Genomic DNA, 19696 nt, shown 5'->3' with positions numbered 1-19696 from the left:
TAACTAAGATGCCATTGTTTTTAGGATGCACTCTTATTTTATATATCACTACACAGAAATGCTGCTAATTGTAATTAAAATATGCTTGATTGCAAAGATGTTAAAATGTGGAGAAACAAGCATCTTTGAACTGATGAAACAGAGTAATGCTTCTTATTAATTAGGATCAACTACTGGCAGTAGATTATATGATATAATCTTTCTCCCAGGAAATTAAAAGCTCCATTGCCTAACGCCTTCCTATGAAAGAACAACAACAACAAAATACTGGTGTCAATTACACTGAAAATGTTATCAAAAAGGAAAAGGGGGGGTACATTGGAGAGTTCAACTCATATACAAAAGTATTAGGAAAAGGAAGGCAGTTGGTAAACAGATTAAGTGCTTTAAAGTTATTATAGCTAATATTAAAGAAGGGAATACCTCACAATTTACATTTTCTGTATGCCAACCTTTTAAAAATTTCTGCATTTTTATCCATTGCCTTTCAATTAAAGCAACTAAACATTTGCTTTGAGTGAAAAACATTGATTCTATGTTTGTTGGTTTATATAAGTGATCTAGAACCCATTTGAGTTATGTATTTTAATTTATTACCATACCAATAAAGTTGATTGATTTGCAGTTCTGATTACTCTTTTGTTTTTGGCATTCATCTGCAATTTCTCATTTAATCAAAATTACTTTTTGGAGTACCAGCCAGTTCTCATGAACTTCTGAAGGCGTGTGTATTCTTACTGTGTGAAAGATTATAGAAAGACTTTAGTATTTTGTGAATGTTAAGTAGTAGAACTGTATCTTTTGTTGACAGCAGTTTGTTTGTTCAGGGTAATTTGGAAGAAAAGACTTGATTCTTTTTCTGGGAAGGACATATACATATCCAAATATTCTGAATGTAGATTTTGTTTTGTTGTGATTTTTGCAAAAGCCTCACTCAAATAAAGATCAAGGAAAGAAGGCCAGGTACAATAAGTTAAGCCTCTCTTTTGATCTAGAATATTGTTATTGATACTATCAGAAATGAATATGCAGAAAATAAATTAAAAAATATGATTCACTAATATGGGAGAGTGGAGAGAAGTGGTTAGTTGCCACATAAAATGGAAGTCAAGGTGAAGGGAGATTTAGTAAATATTAAGCTAAGTGTCTCAAATATTGTTTACTTTAATTTCTTTGGTTTGATAAAATAGGTGAGTATAATTTTGAAATTTTTTTCAATGTGCCTGATCTGTTCAAATATGTTAGTAAATTCATCTGTTTATTCTGCTTAATTTAAAGAACTTGAGTTAGCTCGGTTCTATTACTACTGGAATACTCAGACTGGTCCCCTCTTTAACTATGAAAATACACATTAAATTCCAAGTTCATATTTGTTTCATATTTTACTTTCAAAAGTTATTTTTTTAACATGTATTACATATGAGAGAGTGCATCAGAGATTCCCTATCAGAATTTCTTCCTGCAGACATTACAGTATATGAAGCACTGAAGATTTATCCCATGGTAACATAACCAGTAAATTGTATAACTAGTCTCATTTTGGTGATAAGTGAACATTGTTCAACAAACACACATACTGCTTTTCATACCTTACCTGGAAAGAGGCTTTATTGAACATAGCTGTAAAATTATCTTTTAAGTTGAATTACTGAATTTGCACAAACATTTCTACAGAATTTTATTTTAAAAAAATCAAGCGTTGTCATTTTTCCACTACATTTTGTTGTGCTTTTTATATTAATATTTGCAAATGTTATAATTTAATACTTATATCCCAATTACTTGCATAATCAGTTTTTTAATCCTGGGGTGTTGAAAGAACATATAATAATAATAATAGTATTCTTCTTTAGACAAAGTCTTTTTAAATGAAGTTAAAAGCTGAGATAATTTAAGGAAAAAGATCTTCAAATTTTCATAACCAACAGGTTTAAGTGAAATTTACAATGCATTGGAAAACTGGCTGGTTAAAGGTATGATTTGTCCTCAGGTAGCTCAAAATCATTTTTACAGGTTTTTGTTTTTTTGTAAAAGTGTTTTTTAATCTTGGCAAAATAATAAAATAATATTTCACAATTTGCACAGAGTCTGACTAAAGGGCAGAGGCATTTTACCCTCAGTGTTTAGAATAAAGCCAGATTTTTCAGGCCCAGTTCCACTGTAGAGTTTGTATGCACTGCAATCACAGACATTTTCTTGCTCCCTCTAAAGCTAGGGCCAATTTCATTTCAAATGGAGGTTAGAGTAAAAAATCACGTTTGTGTTTTACCACCTTCTGCGCTAATTATTATCTTAACAACCTTTTGTTCTGGTTGACCCATTTAATAACCTGGAAGAAAAAAAGTGTTGCTCCCATGTCTGGTCTCAATGGAAGTTATTTTCTAATGGACAATAAGCCAAAAGGCCATGGCTGTCTAGGAGGTCAAACAACAAATATCTCGTCTGCATGGGCTTACGCAGCAGCTTCGGTCCTTTCTTCTTCAGAAGCGGCTTTGTTGTCTTGCCTGTAATTTGCACATTTAGGCTCTGTAGTTTGTTTATAAAATAGTTTTACACAAACCACTCTTAGCAGTGCAAGCTTCTGAGTTGAAAATTATTCAGGCTTGTCTCATTGAAGGCACTTGGTTTCCATGGCAATTTATAAAAGATGGTGGTTTGGTTTCTTCGTTGGAACAGATGACTTAGTTTGGGTGTTCAAGTGGCCGCAAGCAAACTCCGATAAGCCTGTGTAATGTGTAAGCCCAGGTTTACCATCCTGGATAGTAGTGCATGCAAAAAGAGATAGCATACAGTTATCTAGCTTAGCCATGGGAGGAAAACAAATAATAATAATAAAGGTGGGATAGGGATAAGGTGGGGAGGAAGAAGAATGTTTTAAATAATTCTGAGTTCGGGTTATTGTCAAGGAAGGGTAACAACCAAAGGTAAAGGGGCCTACATTTATTTAATTCTCTATGCAAAACCTTCTCAAAAGGAAAATAAATGCCAGCTCTTCACGTACCCTGTTTACAGTGAGGTTTTCGTTGGCAGGCCATTAGGTTTCCATAGTAACAAGCAAACTATTCATTTGAAACAAAACCAGCCATGACTTTGTGCTTTGACAAGGATTTCTATAGCTCTTTTTTTTTTTTTTTCCGAGTTCAACCAGATGACCAGATGATGCTGTATGTAATCATTTTAGCCATAGAAGCACCTGAAGGTCTCTTCTCTACTCAGGTCAAGATTTTCTTTTATTTGTAGTGAGGAATAAGTTATATTTCCATGATGTCTTTTTATCCCCAGTGCTTAAAAAAATTTGTTTTTTATTATTTTATTTTTGAGTCAGTAGTCAGTGGAGGAATCTTTGGTAGTTTGTTTTTTCAGTGTCCATTTACAAAGACTCTTTCTTCATGCTAGTGCCTGGTGAATCTTTTATAGCCTCTGCCAGGGTAAGGTCACCTTCGAGGACTTAAGATAGAGATGAGGACGATAACTGGAAAAAGCCATATATGCACTAAAATTCCAACAGCACCATCAACGGAATCTAAAGACAAGGAAATAAATGCCAAGAAACAAATGGAAAAGGAGACTAAGTACCCCCATGTAGCTACCAATACAACTTTAGTGAACTAACAAAACAATTTTAGTACACAGAAGATATTTTTGGAAAACATTTGTTGTTTTGGTTTGGTTTGTCTTATCAGATTCATTTCCAAGACAAGTGAAAAGGAAAATAACTTGAATATATGCCTAGAAATTTGATAAAATTAAACTATTTTCAGATTTTTGAATTGATATGATATGCTACAAAACCTGTTCAGAAGATGTTTATATGAATTTGTGGCTTAGCTCAATCTCAGAGTTTTGTTGGCCACATGAAGGCATTCACACAGAGAAAATTCTCAAAAATCTAAAAGGTCAGCTTTTTAAAAAAAAAAGTTTTCAGAGATGTTTAAGCTTAAAGAAAATCTACTCTATGAAAACTAGGTAGGGATTATTATGGGTAAAGGAATTAACTACTGCAAATAGTGGATTATATATATTTAGATCAGCCAATTATCTGTAAATTAGATAAAAAAAATATGCTCCTTAGTGTAATGTTTTAAAGTGCTATGAAGTCTGTTCTAACTAAAAATTGTTTCACCGATCAGCCTTGAGATGCCTCCTGTAGCTGATAATTTAAGTAAATTTCATATCTAGATGATACCTCTTAGAATGTGTAGTTTACCTAGGAAGACTAACAAGGACAAACCCAATAATTCATTAACCTGTCTTAGGTTACAAAATGGGTCTCACCTAGGAGCAAGCTGGGGTTAGAAAGAGACACACAATCTCAGCTTTTGATAGCATGCCAGAATGTTACATTTACTACTGGAGAGGGTTTGGGAGCCTGAGCAATTAGGAAGAGGCCTTTGGCCTCCAAGTGGTTTGCACTTAAAAATTAACATAAATTTAATATTCATCCAACAGTTTTCATCAAAATGAACTTAAAAAATGATAAAGAGAAACAAATGTAACAGAATATTATCTCATAGCAAAGAAATTTTTTCCTTCAATTAGATTTATTTTCTCTGATTTAGAGGCTAAATAAAGATACTGACAATAAATATAGATATCTTACTTAAAATAGTCACACATTTTTCTGGATTTAGTAGTTTAGGAGAAGAAACCTGATTATAAAACTGTTCCATCATATAATAATAAAGCACCTATGGGTTTTCATGGTCATTTCATTGTGGCTACATTTCTTCTTTCTCCTTTTGGGAGAGTAAATTATGTTCTCTTGCTTTCCTCATTTGGAAAGTGTATTTGATTTATAATAATTTTCAGTGATTTAATTATCAAAATGTAAGATTTCTGTATAAGATGGTAATTATCTTTAGTTAATATACTGTTACTGTTGTGGATCCATGTTGTGAAATTCAAAAGAAATCTGTTTTCCCTCTGAGAAGAATGCTTGCTTTTCTGTGTATTTGATAAACCTACTTCATTTGGATTTAGCTACTGGTTTACTAAAGCAAAATTAGCCAGACACAAGGAGAAATTTTTACTAAAATTGTTACTTGAAATGTTAAGTGTAATGACAAAAAGGTGAAAAAAAATGAGCAAAATGGCTCATTGTTATACACAATTTAATTTTTGTCTCTTAACAATATTCAAAACTGGAGTCAATTCAGTTTTTATGGGCAATCAGTGGACAGTTGTATAAATTTGACTTTCAACATCCAGACTGATATAATTTCTCACCAAATATACTCAATTAACAAAGACTCTGATTTGCTCTAGACTTATACAAAGTGGATTTTCATGCTCTTTTTGTAAGTGTTAAATAATTGATAAGTCATTTGTATATATTTAGTTTGATTGATACCTCTTTAAATAACCACAAAATTAAAGATTCCAGATGGTTCTATGAAAATCCTTCAATTGGAGGAATTTTTCATAAGAATAATTTTAAATTTCTCATCTTCACATGAATAATATAATGAGGATTTTTCAAAAACAACCCAATACATAACTCTGATACTTTTTGCATTACTTATAATTTTATATATAAACCTCTTTTACTAAAAATGAATTTTTGGTGAAAAAAATACAATTTGAAGAGAGCATTATATCATAATACTCAAACCAGAATAAATAGTGAAACCAAATTACTAAACAAGATTGTGATGCACATAGGAGATTAACATACCAGGAAAAAAATCGGGCTACTCTATTACTTAATACATATATACTGAGACTCATCACTAGATTGAATCTGTTAAAATGGTTGGCAAAAGGTAGACCTAGAAAATACATTCATAAACTTGGGGGAATAAAAATAGCCATGGCTATATAAATGTAGGTTGATTATTTGGATTAGCCAGATATTTTAATAATAGTTTAAAAATCCTCTGAAATTAATAATATAAACAAAAAAATATTTAAAAACCTTAATTAAAAATCAAAGTGTGCTTGCCTTATATGAACCAAAATCAAAGTTATTTTAGGTCAAATAACTGAGGTCTAGTGTCTACCACTGGATTTAATAATTTGATTTTAAAATATGTTTGAAATTTTAGAGTTTCATACATAGGAAATTTTTGAATAAACAAACTAAAAATAAATTCATTTTAACAATTAGACCATATTAGCCTAATAGTCATTACTTTACTTTAACATCACACCAACAGATCCAAGAAGAGACACTTACTCTTAGTCGTTAGGTCTTGTTTTGCACATTCTCCTTCTGCAATTGATACATCATCAATGGCAATGTCACCTTCTATGCCAGGACCTCGAATACCTTCAAAAATGAGCTACAAATATGAATGAAACAAACCTACATGTAGAACTTTGATTTGCAGATGAATTTTTACTGAGAAATAGAGGAGCCAAACTTAAAATTGACAATCCTGGTATTTATTATTGGTAGTCTTCAGAATTCTTGCTTACAAAAAAACTTTCTCAACAAAACCAATAATAGGATCTTCCTTGTACAGCAGTTTTCCATTTTATAAGCTCTGTGTCAATTTTAAATTATTAAAGATACATTTTATGGATGAATCAGTTCCAGGTTCATTGTGACAGTGCTATGTTTACAGAAGCCCAGAACAAGTGTTTACACAGTGAATAAGTTAATCATATTCCCCATATGCTCTGTTTTTAAATACTTGAAGATATTCATGGGTTTAGTGGCAGATCTTCAAACTTCCAGTATCTAGAACATTGGTTGGCATTAAGTCTTAAAACATTAGTGTTGAAAGAATAGATGAATGAAATCAATCTACATTTATTACTAAATTCTGGATACAAAGTCAATGTAAGGACAAATAACAATTTTTTATTTCATTTTTATAGACATAAGACTCTTCATGAATTTTCTGTCTTGTCTCACAAATTTTCCTTGCTTCCAGTATCCTTTTGGTAGAAAAAGTAACCTACGCACTTAGTGACTATATTCCCAGAAAAATTTCTATGTACCAAAATGAAATACCCAGTTTGTTCTTTCTGAAGAAAAATTAGCTTAATAAAGAGCTATGTTCAACATCAAACTAATGTGTGTAATTTAATACGATATCTAATCTTATTTCATTGCAACAAATTAGAGCAAAAGACTATTTTTATGAATACAAATATTTTTGTTTCTGTCTTATCTTAGAGTGTTTAATATGACTCCTTAAAGGTAAAGTTGTGGTGATTTTCTGAGGATACTCCTTCCTCTACTTAAATATGATCTGTAAGAATGAGGATAAGTTTCATTTTATAGGATAAAAAGATTTGAGAAGTTTTTAAATTATATTATTATTATATTTAATTTAGAATTAAGTTAGATATGAGAGGATTTCTTGCTTACCTATTTTGAGACAAGTATTTTACGTTAACAGTGTCCAAAGCCATTTCTTTGAAAAGCATCCAATTTGTCTTATATCACTGAAGCCAAAATAAAATGGCAGACCAGAGTTAAAATATTTAGAACCAAGTTGGGAATGTATAAATGCTCCATCCTTAGACAGAATCAGGACTGAAACCTTAGTTTGGCTGCCTGGGAATGATAATTTGCATTTGACTTAGGGTGGCGTTTTGGAAGATATCTGGGTAGTGGCTAAAAAACCCTCAGAGGACTACTTAAATTACAAGAGAGAAAATTTAAATAAAAAATCAATGGTATAAAAATTCAAAAGCACTGAATATGGAAAAGGAGAAGTCATTTTAATGGCAGCAGAATAGTCCATGTTATTGATAGAACAAAATTTATTTAATCAGTGTGTATTGTTATTGTTAGACAATAAAATTATTTTCAGTTATTTTGAACAAGGCTGAAATGATATTTCACATAATTATTATACACAATTATTTGGAACACATGGTTCTTCAGGATCATTTTAAATTGCCCTTATCAGCAGTCTATCTGTGAGAAAGTACTGCCTTTTTCCTAACAATGGGTTTTTAAGTAATGGGGCTTTTTTCCTTTTTTTTTTTTTTTAATACGTGCTGCTTACCTGGTAAAGAATCAATGTTAAGAGTAAATCAATGGTTATTCCCACCCCCTTCTTAGTTTCAGTCATGTGATGCTGAGTCTTCTCTCCTGAAGATAACAACATGAATGGAATGTTATCTTGGAGAAAGTCAGAACTCAAAATTCATGCTATTATGAGTCTGATTCGACAATATCAAATATTTTCCACTTTGCCCCCAAGACAAATACTTTACTGAATAGAAGTAGGATGTTATCATCACAATTTTTTTCTTTTATGCATGTGTTTTGAAGATTGAATGGAAGAAAGTATAGATTTCTGCCTCCCAGTCAAATTTTAATCCTGGAGGGAAGTATGAACAAGGATGTATTATGCAAACTTTCCTTTCCCCAAACCTGGCCTTATATTGACTTTTAAGCAGTGAGCAGCCATACCTTTCAATAAAAGAATGATCCTGCCATTGCTCAAAGCATTTCATAACTTCTGTTACTGAGTTTAGTGTTAAACATTTCTATTTTTCCTATTAACTCTTTATTTCTTCTCCTCTTTCTGCCTCCCTGTGCAGCTTGATCAGAAACACAAGATTGAACCTAGGCTTGTGCTAAAAACAAAGCTCGCCAAGCAGCAAGGCTGTGAAGGACGCTGCCACCCTTCTTTTATGGTCAGTTTGAAAGGGAGTATTGGGGAGCCTTTTATGGTAAACGTCAGGAAGTGGATTGACTGATGTATTTAATATGTGTGCTGCTTGCCTACTGGCAATGTTGACCACAAGTGTGTAGTTGGATGAACAGCAGAAATACAAACCAGCAAAAGTTGAATTGTCATATGCCCAGAGGACTGCCTCTATCTAGAACATTCTTTTATAGAAATACTTCATGGTGATCCTAAATGAAGTAGTAAAAACTGATTTGTAAACTTATTGTTTACATTTATCTGTACAACTACAGATAATACAGTTTGTCTCTGAATAAAGTTGATTACTTTCCATATAAGTGTAGCAGCATTTTAGTTATTGTGTGGGAAATAAATCAGAGAATTAGTAGCAGTTATTACTGGGATGATAAAAATAACTTTTGACTATCAAACTCTTGGTACAGTTATAACTGGTATTTTTAATATTTATTTGAAATCTTGTGATGATAGGGAGATCCAATCCAACAAGCTATAGAAACACTGTAACCTTCCTGATGGTCCTGTTTGGACAAGAAGAAATAAAAATATATTGTGCAGTGTATTCATTTGTTTCCTTTAATTTCCATAGCAGCTTTGTTATTGGGAAGATATAGATTGTCTTTTTAATTCACTGGACTCTCACAAAGAAATATTTATTACATTATTCTCTTTATGCTCTGAACACCAACTATAATGCTATCTGGATTATTATGACACTTAGATTTCTAATAGACTTATAAATGGCTTTGAGATGAAGACCTAGAGGGATACTTTCTCCTTTATATTGTTTTTGACTATGAGATAGATAACAGAGATAAGATGTATATGTATTAAATTTAAATAATGTACCTTGGCCAAACTTTCAAGTGCTTTTAAAAATAAATCCTTGGTGACAAACATCTTTTTTCCTCAAATACAAAGATGAGAAACTATAATAGTCCATTATAATATGATGTATCTCAACTTGGAAGATATGATCTGTATGCAATGAAAAAAATATCTGAATTATATTCACTCAGAGAAGAAATGCTCTCTAATTTAATAGGTTAAATTATGTCATATTTTAATTAAGTACCATCATGATTCTGACTACTATTACAAGAATAAGACTATGTTCCTTTCCTCTTCAATACTTCTGACACTTTTGGCTTAATTGCCTTCAAGAAGGAATTAATGGCATCTAGATTCTCAGGGAGAGAATATTGACATTCAGATCTCCTGAAAGAGGGTTCAAATTACTCAGAGCCTGTTCTTCACACAATCACACTGATCTTATTTAAAATGGTTTCCCTTAACTGAAGTGACAAATTTAAAATATTATGGTAATATTTTCACAGTGTGTGCATGCAATTCAACAAACTTAATATGTGAGAAATACTGCATGATCAGAAAATTAATTCCTAGCGAGTAAATGCTAGTGGGAGTTTTCAAAAAATATGTGAATTTCTGTATTAGAACTACACTACATAAAATTAATTCGTCGATTGATAGTTTCTTACATTTATTTATAATGCTTTAATGCATAAAGAAAAGGATATCAATATGTAGGAAAATACAGATGATGCTATTAGAGCTGACGTTCAAATGTAATTTCTCAGAAAAGTAGGAAGAGCTACACGTAGCTTTAAAGAGCAAAAGCAGATGGGGAATCAAAGATTATAACACGGTTCTGATGGTCTGACTTCAACATTAATGGTGCCTTCTGCAAATGTTTTCTATTTGATGAGATATGTCGGTTCTCATCGTTACTGCTAAGGCAAAGTCAAAGACTTGGAATGCAGTTTGAAAACTGACAGTGTACGTCACTTGGAAAAACTTCAGGATGTGAATACATTTGAAAAGAGCTATTAACATTAATAATTTTACCTTCATTTTATTACTGGTTCAGCAAATCATTAGACTGTCCTTCCCCCACCCGCCGCCCCCTTTCTGATAGGTAACATGTGGATTTATACAGATGCAGAGAGAAGCACAGTCCACAGAGTGTGGGCCGTCGCAGAAGTGGAGTATGGCCTTTTCCCCACTTCTTATGTGCGAAGAGCAGGAGAACTAGCCATAACTAATACAGAAGAGAGACTCGATGGACGTGAGTCTGAGTGAACTCCGGGAGTTGGTGATGGACAGGGAGGCCTGGCGTGCTGCGATTCATGGGGTTGCAAAGAGTCGGACACGACTGAGCGACTGAACTGAACGGAACATAATAAACAGTACAGGACAGGGAGGTCTATCATGCTGCAGTCCATGGGGTTGCAAAGGGTCTGACATGACTGGGCAACTGAACAATAACAGCAACAACATAATAAACAGGTGGGTAGCCTAAATTTAGATTTTTAATTTATATATATATATATTTTTTTTTTTTTTGGAGAAACTACATAAATATTAACACTGAGTGTAACTTCTCAAGACTGCCAGTCCAGTCTCCTGGATAAATGTCAGTTGGTTGTCAAAGCTTCTAATCTCAAATAATAACATGAGATTTTGACTGCTGACAAAAACAGAAAGAACTGATGGCACTATCAACTGCAATTAGAAAATGTTTTCAATTGTTAGTTACTTCAGGAGCCATCATCAAGTCTATAACTGCCCTGGAATTTGGCTTAAAATGTCAGATATATATCTACACAAGCATGCAATGTCTACTAAGGACAACATTTTCTGGATTGTTATTATTCTTAGATAAATATAAAAGCAGAATGATGTGATGAGAGCATTATAATCTCTTTTCCAATCCCTACTTAACATTAAGGATTTGTGTGATTTAAGATAAATTGTCTCAAAGCTTACTTCCAAATCTTTAAATGAGAGTATAAGAATAGAAGATCTCCAGAATTCTTTTTGCCTGTGACAAACAAAATGTAAAGTCAGTCTCATAATGTCTCTATATTTTCCCTCAGAAAATGTCTGAAATGTACTGTGAAAGAAGTAAAGGATTAAAAAGGGCAGTTAAATATTTTCCTAGGTGTAGAATATAAAACAAAAGGGACACTGTAGGACTGCTGCTGCTGCTAAGTCGCTTCAGTCATGTCTGACTCTGTGCGACCCCATAGACGGCAGCCCCCCAAGGCTCCCCCATCCCTGGGATTCTCTAGGCAAGAATACTGGAGTGAGTTGCCATTTCCTTCTCCAATGCATGAAAGTGAAAAGTCAAAGTGAAGTCACTCAGTCGTGTCCGACTCTTAGCAACCCCATGGACTGCAGCCCACCAGGCTCCTCCATCCATGGGATTTTCCAGGCAAGAGTACTGGAGTGGGGTGCCATTGCCTTCTCCAACTGTAAGACTAACACTGCATTAATTTTACTTTTTAGAAATTTCCCCCCTAATCCTTCTGAATATAGCTAAGTATATTTTCATTACAAGCACTGATCATGCTAAATTAATTCTAGAAAAAGAGCCCCAAAGAAATTTCAGTAGGAGAAAATTTCTATTTGCCTGGAAAAGTACTACACAATAGTGTTACTGTCAGCTAAGCAAATATATTGGACAGACTTAGACAAAGAACTTTGCAAGTGGTGGCGTTTTTGTTTTTTTTTTAGTTTATGATCAAACTTATTTGAATGCATACAAACTCCTAAAAAATAAAACATAAAATGTGTCAATGTTAACAGAGGCTCAGAATCACTTATTTTTCATTTAAAATTCCAAAAGGTAAGAGAAACCCTATCCACTTGAATTAAAGACATCCTTGGATGCCACAAACCTACATTTGAATAATATTAAAACTTCTCACAACTTAATTTATATGGCAATATATTTCATACTTTTTTTTATCATGTTTTTCTGCTAGGCATCACACGTCAAAGAAAGATTTTTGAGAAGCTTGATAGTTCATAAATGACTTTTGAGGGAAAAAAGACAGTTGAAAAAAAGTTGACAGCAACAAGAAGCTTGAAAACAAATTTAAATTAAAAAAAAAATAGGGTAGGATGCCGCAGTTGTGTTTCCTTGAACAATCAAAATTTATGAAGCGAAGTAATCCTTAGCCAATAGACCTTGAAATGTCTTGGAGATAGAAGAACCTTGAGATCCAACATAAAAAATATTTTATTTATCTTCATTTCTCATTAGTAATTTAAATAGCTTAGAAGTTCATTGATTCAAAATCTTCATTTTTTTATTGGCTTCCCTCCAGGAAAGAGTAACAGAAACCAGATTCATCCTCCCCACTGAAACAGCCAAAGAACTTGACAAAAATATTGAAACAATGGTATTGAGAACACTAGACAACATCAGGTAATGAAGAACAGTGAACCCTGAGTGACAGAAGTCAAAGTTTGCTCTATGACTGCCCTATACAGAATTTATAGATTATGAAGAAAGCAGAACAAAGGTAGAGCCTACTAGAAAATCTGGGTTCAAGAGAGAGCCCTGAGAGTCCAAGGCAGCTAGAGTATGCAGGGTAGAAAACCAGCAAAGAAAGAACTGGAGAGAAAGAGACATCTGCCGAGGAACCCCCTGAAGTTCTCAGCGAAGTCCTGAATGGGACTCGAATGAAAGAAAACTACCTAAGGCTGGGAAAGGCCCAGAGGAATGCAATTAAGGCAACAGTGTCCAGCTAACACAGGATTTGGAAAAAATCTCATAATTCATGAGGCATTGGATAGAGTACTCAGAAGACTTTTGCCTCAGTACTGAGAAACAATCAACCTGCTAGCAAAGACTATTCTAATCTCACCTAACAAATCTTTAAAGCAAGAACAAAAATTTTCTGAGTATTAATAACTAAACTACATCCACAGGGCTTTCCCTGGTAGCTCATTGTTTACGAATCCACCTGCCAATGCAGGGGACAAGGGTTTGATCCCTCATCCAGGAAGATCCCACATGCTGCGGAGCCACTAAGCTCCTGGGCCACAACTACTGAGTCCGTTTGCCTGAAGCCTGTGCCCTGCAACAAGAGAAGCCACAGCAATGAGAAGCCCACACAATGCTTACTACTAAAGAGTAGCCCCTGCTCTCCTCAATTAGGGAAAGCCCACATACAGCAAAAAAGACCCAACAGAGTCAAAAATAAAGTAAATCTTGGAAAAAAAAAAAAGCTACATCCTCGAATAAGCTCCAAAATAAATACCAAAAAAAAAAAAAAAAAAGCCCATCACCTATCAAGGTAAAATTCACAATGTCTGACATCCAGTCAGACTACCAGACACGTAAGAAAGCAAGAAAATAATGACTTGTAAAGATGAGAAAACATCAATCAGTCAAAAGTAACCAAAAACTGGCACAGATGATATCATTAGCAGACATTAGTTATTGCAACTGGATTTAATATGCTCAAAACAGTAACTTAAGATATGAAAAGTATTTTGTAAAGAGACTCAAACTGAACTTAAAGAGATGGAAAGTATCATAGCTAATATGAAAAATACTCTAAGTAGAGTTAAAAGTGGAGAAGGCAATGGCATCCCACTCCAGTACTCTTGCCTGGAAAATCCCGTGGATGGAGGAGCCTGGTAGGCTGCAGTCCATGGGGTCGCTAAGAGTCGGACACGACAGAGCGACTTCATTTTCACTCTTCACTTTCATGCATTAGAGAAGGAAATGGCAACCCACTCCAGTGTTCTTGCCTGGAGAATCCCAGGGACGGGGGAGCCTGATGGGCTGCCATCTATGGGGTCGCACAGAGTCGGACACGACTGAAGCGACTTATCAGCAGCAGCAGCAGCAGCAGAGTTAAAAGTAGATTGCGTGCATGCTAAGTCAGTCCTGTGCATGGACTGGAGCTTGCCAGGGTTCTCTGTTCATGGGATTCTCTAGGCAAGAATACTGGAATGGGTCTCCATTTCCTTCTCCAGGGGATCTTCCCAACCCAGGGACTGAACCTAGGTCTCTTACATCTCCTCATCTCCTGCATTGGCAGGTGGGTTCTTTTACCACTAGCGCTGCTTGGGAAGCACCCTGAAAGTAGATTAGATATTGCAAAAGAAATGATTAGTGACTGTGAAGACAATTAATTATGAATAGTGAAATAATTTTAAATAAGATGGTGGTTTCCTAATTTCCTTACCACCTTATGCATTTCTTAAGTGGGAACTCTCTGTAAGGACCAGTCATCTGGACTTGACCTGCTTTCCAGTTTGAGAATCACAGTCTTCACATTCTGCGGTCACCAAACTTTCCTGGATATTCTTCTCTGTAACTCTAAAAAATACTACTTAGGATCAAGCTGTTCTTCCACAGTTTATTGTTAATGATTGGTTTGTGTTCTATGTGGTTCCACTGTCTTTAATAACTGTTCACATATGTACACTTTTCCTTGGAAATATCAATCATTCCCATAGTTTTAGGCAACACATAAAGCCTAATGACTTACACACATGTTTGTCCTCAAAGTTTCAGAAAAATATATACAATAGCCCTCTGTACATCATTAAGAGGACATTCCACAGGCATGTTATATTAACATGTCCAGAATAGAAATAACCCTAATCATCCCAGAATTTTTTTCTCTTTTCCTCTCTTTGTTATTTAAGGTAATGGGTAAAATAACAGGCATTACTCAAGATTCTCTAGTTAGAAACTTCTTGGTCATTCATGGCTACTTCCCAAATACCCAACATAAAAATGTTCTGCTAGTTTTTATACCCAAATATATCTTGAAATTATCCTCTTTTCTTTGTACCACTTCCCTGGTTTGTCCCTTCAATATCCCTTATGTGAATTTTACAAGTGTCCTAACTGGTTTGCTGGCCCGATTTTACCTCCTTGAATCATCTTCCATACAACCACCTAAGTGATGCACCATCCCATCCCCTGAGTAAAATCTTCCATGACTCCCCAGAGCCTATGCTCTTGAGGTTCCTTAATGTCATCTCACATCAGTCTTTATTTTTGTATTCCAAATTCCAGATAAACATCTCCATGTTTCTCTGACAAATCCTGTGATATATTACCTGCATGTTTTGTTTACTCTGAACTCTGCATCGATATTGATATTAGCCCCTTTTCTGAGCTGCAATCCCTCTCTTCAGTTCAGCTTTCACCCCATGCTACAGGCTCCTCTTGCTTCTCCTCCATACTCTTCTTGTTCACTATGTGTGCCTATAGAAACTTCTGCATATTTTACTACTGACATTATTACATTATATAATGCATGTGTTTAGATAGGTATTCCCACCAATCTGAAGTAAACAATCATTATTAAATCTTTATGCCTAGCGATGTGCCTGATATACGGTACTAGCTCAATAAGGATTGAGTTGTTGTCTGTGACAATAAATGACTGTCCTGAAGGTGTGGTGGTGTTGGTTTAGTTGCTTAGTCATCTCCGACCTTGCAACCCCATGGACTGTAGCCTGCCAGGTTCCTCTGTCCCTGGGATTTCCTAGGCAAGAATATTGGAGTGGGTTGCCATTTCTTTCTTCATGGGCTCTTCCTAACCCAGGGGTCGAACCCAAGTCTCCTGCATTGTTGGCAGATTATTTACTGCTTAGCCACCAGGGAAACCTATCTTGGAGGTACTCAATAAATATTGACTAAATCAATGTCTATAGCAACAAGGAATTACTCTGAAGGAAACATTAATATAACTATTCCCTTAAAAGCTTGAACTATATATATTTGATTTAATAATTTTGTGTTAATTAAGTCAGTGATATAGAAAGAAAAATATGTCTTTTTAGAAAGATTTTCTTGATGCCTAGAGAGGTATGCACATTTTAATATTAAGGTTACTTCTATCAGTAATGCTTTGAAGTTCCATCTTCCCAAGTTTAATTTGGTTTAATAATATGCTGCCATATATTCCATTTTTACTATTTTATTCTTTTTCATTGAAAAAAATTATTAAGATCTATGATTTGAGTTGCTTTTATGTGTTTTTAGATAATCAACTAGACTTACTCCATTATTCTTTACCAGAGTGAACAACTGAATGCATTTTTATCATCTTGGTGAGTTTTAGTAATGCAGTCTCTAAATCAAAATCATTACAACTTTATAGATTAGGTTACCAAAAAAGAGTATTCCACCAATTAAAAATTAGCATAATTGACGCTGTCTGAATTTCCATACCCTTACTAAATGCCATAAAATGCAATAAGAACTCTCCGGTATGAAAAAATAAAAATAAAACCTCAACCTGAGTATATAAAACATATATTATATAAAGTTATTAAAATCAGTAAACTACATTATTTTCTTCATTAAAACAGTTTCATGATAAATTGTTTCTAGCCATGATGACTACTAGTATAAACGCTAAAATGTTTATTATATATTTGCAACTAGTTCTTTCTCTTAATCCTATCTAAGCCTTTCTTTTCTACATAAAAACAAATAAAAGCAATTTGTTTAAAGTTCTCTGACATTGAAAATCAAAGTAATAAATTACTAAAGTGATAAAGGGACACATTTTGTTAAAGCATACAAAATTCCATCAAGTAAAATTCAGATTGAGAATTGATTATCCAGCTTCTGCTATATAAGAATCTATGTTGTTTGTCTTCAAGGAACAAAATATACACATATGATTTTATAGAAATGGATAACATTGTCTCCAGGCAAATCATTTGAATTCAGATAGACCATTATTCAAACATATTACTTGAGAGATGTTACTTAATAAAAGAAAAGGACATTTTCTCTTTATAACATTGCTTTTAGAACTAAAGGGAAACAATCATGTAATTTTTGTGATGCTTATATCAGAATTTTTACATACTATTTTTCTAATTTTGCTCAAGTTCTGCCTTTCACATTATGCTCAGGTGCAACAATCTATCCACAGGCGTGACTGTTCTTTTCTTACCTGAAATGAAGTAATTGGATATATATTCACATGTGCCTCATTCCATCGTTGTCCTTTGTTCCCACTTGAAGACCACAGTGGATTCTCTATTGCTGTCTGTCCTTTCAAACGTAGATAGACATTTAAAACACCTAAAAATAACAATATAATTTTATTCTGTGTATTTATTTTGGCTTCATACTTGTTTCTCCTTAACTGAGCACTTGTAAACTTTAAAAAATGAAATTTCATGGAGTACTCCAGTGTCTCCTCTTCTCTTCCTCTCTCATTTCCAATCTCGCTCTTAGGACACTTGGCGGGTCTCCTTAGGTGATCGCATGCTAATCTATAGAACCTCTGAATGTTACCTTATATGGCAAAGAGACTTTGCAGATATGTTTAAATTTAGAATTTTATTAAGAAGATTATTTCAAATAATCTCAGTGGGCCCTGTATTTAATCACATATATCTTTTTTTCTAAGATGGAGACTTGATACAGGAGAGAAGGTCATGTAAAAGAGAAGATGCAACACTGCTGGTTTTAAAAATGAATGAAGGAGCCACAAGCTGAATGCAAGCAGCCTTTGGAAGCTAAAGATGACAAAGAGACAGATTCTCCCCTAGAGCCTTCAGAAGACAGCAACCCTGCCGACATCTTGATTTTAACTCCATTGTACTCATTTTAAATGTCTGTTCTCTAGAACTTTAAGATAACACGTGTGGTTGTTTTAAGTCATGAAGTGTGTGGTAATTTTTGTACAGTGGCAACAGAAAACTAATACAGCATGTAATCATGTACTGTCTATAATGGTCAAAGTTTATCGAATTTTTTTATCATCAGTTAACATCAGTCTTAGTTCATTTTCAATTTACTCTTCATCCACATCTCTTTTTCCCTAAAAGAATTGTCTCAAGAGAAAATGAAAACAGGTTTTGTCTCATGATTTGATGTATCTCAACAGTCTCATGTCCTGCACATAGTACTAACAGTAATGATGATAATAATAATATGATATGTTGAACACTTCAGGTAAGAAATGAATCCTCTCAATAATTCTGTGAAGTACTTAATACTGTTATCCTCATGTTATAGATAAGAAAACTTAGAGTGATTCAGTAATTTGCCTTGTATCATACAGTAAGAAAATAGCGAAGGCAGAATTTGAACCCATTGAGTTTTAAACTCTGGTATCTTAATGCTAGGCAATCAGCATTTTAATAGATGCAATTTAAAAAGTCAGCTTTATTGAGGTATAATTTACATGCAATAAAATTCATTTTAAATGCACAAGTCAATAATATTTGATCAATATATATTATAGTGTAAGCATCAATTCAGCCAAGATACAAAACATGGCAGGCCTCAGCGTCCCTCACTATCTCCTGGAGATTCCCCAAGTTCATGTCCATTGAGTCGGTGGTGCTATCCAGGCATCTCATTCTCTGTCATCCCCTTCTTCTCCTGCCTTCAGTCTTTCCCAGCATCAAGGCCTTTTCCAATGAGTCGGCTCTTCACATCAGATGGCCAAAGTATTGGAGCTTAAGCTTCAGCATCAGTCCTTCTAATGAATATTCAGAGCTGATTTCCTTTAGGATTGACTGGTTTGATCTCTTGCAGTCCAAGGGAAGCTCAGGAGTCTTCTCATTGAGAAAATTGAAAGCATCAGTTCTTCGTTGCTCAGCCTTCTTTATGGTCCAATTACCACATCTACACACGACTACTGGAAAAACCATGGCTTTGACTATATGGACCATTGCTGGCAAAGTGATGTCCCTACTTTTTAATACACTGTCTAGGGGAGGGGGGTGGGAGGGGGGTTCATGTTTGGGAATGCATGTACACCTGTGGTGGATTCATGTCAATCTATGCCAAAACCAATACAGAATTGTAAAGTAAAAATTAAAAATAAATAAATTAATTAATTAAAAAAAATAATAATACACTGTCTAGGTTTGTCATAGCTTTTCTTCCAAGAAGAAAGTGTCTTTTACTTTCATGGCTGCAGTCACCATCTGTAGTGATTCTGGAGCCTAAGAAAATAAAGTCTGTCACTGTTTCCATTTTTCCCCCATCTATTTACCATGAAGTGATGGAACCCAATGCCATGATTTTAGTTTTTTGAGTGCTGAGTTTTAAGTCAGCTTTTCACTCTCTTCTTTTACCTTCATCAAGAGGCTCTTTAGTTCCTCTTCACTTTCTGTCATTAGGGTGATGTCATCTGCGTATCTGAGGTGACTGATATTTCTCTTGGCAATCTTGATTCCAGGTTGCACTTCAAAACAGTCTGGCTTTTTTCATGATATCCTCTGCATAGAAGTTAAATAAGCAGGGTGACATATACAGCCCTGAAGTA

The 19696-nt window shown here is 34.3% G+C and overlaps 1 protein-coding gene across 1 annotated transcript in view; it reads right to left on the bottom strand.

Annotated features, from left to right (window-relative positions):
* Positions 1 to 1586: 1586 nt before the first annotated feature.
* The window catches only part of MDGA2 (MAM domain containing glycosylphosphatidylinositol anchor 2), a 915731-nt gene continuing 897621 nt past the window's right edge, over positions 1587 to 19696 (bottom strand). The window contains exons 15-17 of the mRNA XM_040226786.1: positions 17363 to 17493; positions 6176 to 6281; positions 1587 to 3523 (exon numbers count right to left, since the gene is read on the bottom strand). Of these exons, the coding sequence (XP_040082720.1) occupies positions 3435 to 3523; positions 6176 to 6281; positions 17363 to 17493 (326 nt within the window). The 3' untranslated portion in view covers positions 1587 to 3434. The remainder of the gene's footprint in view (positions 3524 to 6175; positions 6282 to 17362; positions 17494 to 19696) is intronic.

Source organism: Oryx dammah, unplaced genomic scaffold (genome assembly GCF_014754425.2).
Source record: "Oryx dammah isolate SB20612 unplaced genomic scaffold, SCBI_Odam_1.1 HiC_scaffold_26, whole genome shotgun sequence".
NCBI lineage: Eukaryota > Metazoa > Chordata > Mammalia > Artiodactyla > Bovidae > Oryx > Oryx dammah.
Note: the sequence above shows the minus strand (reverse complement) of the source record. Positions and strands in the feature narration are given on the sequence as shown.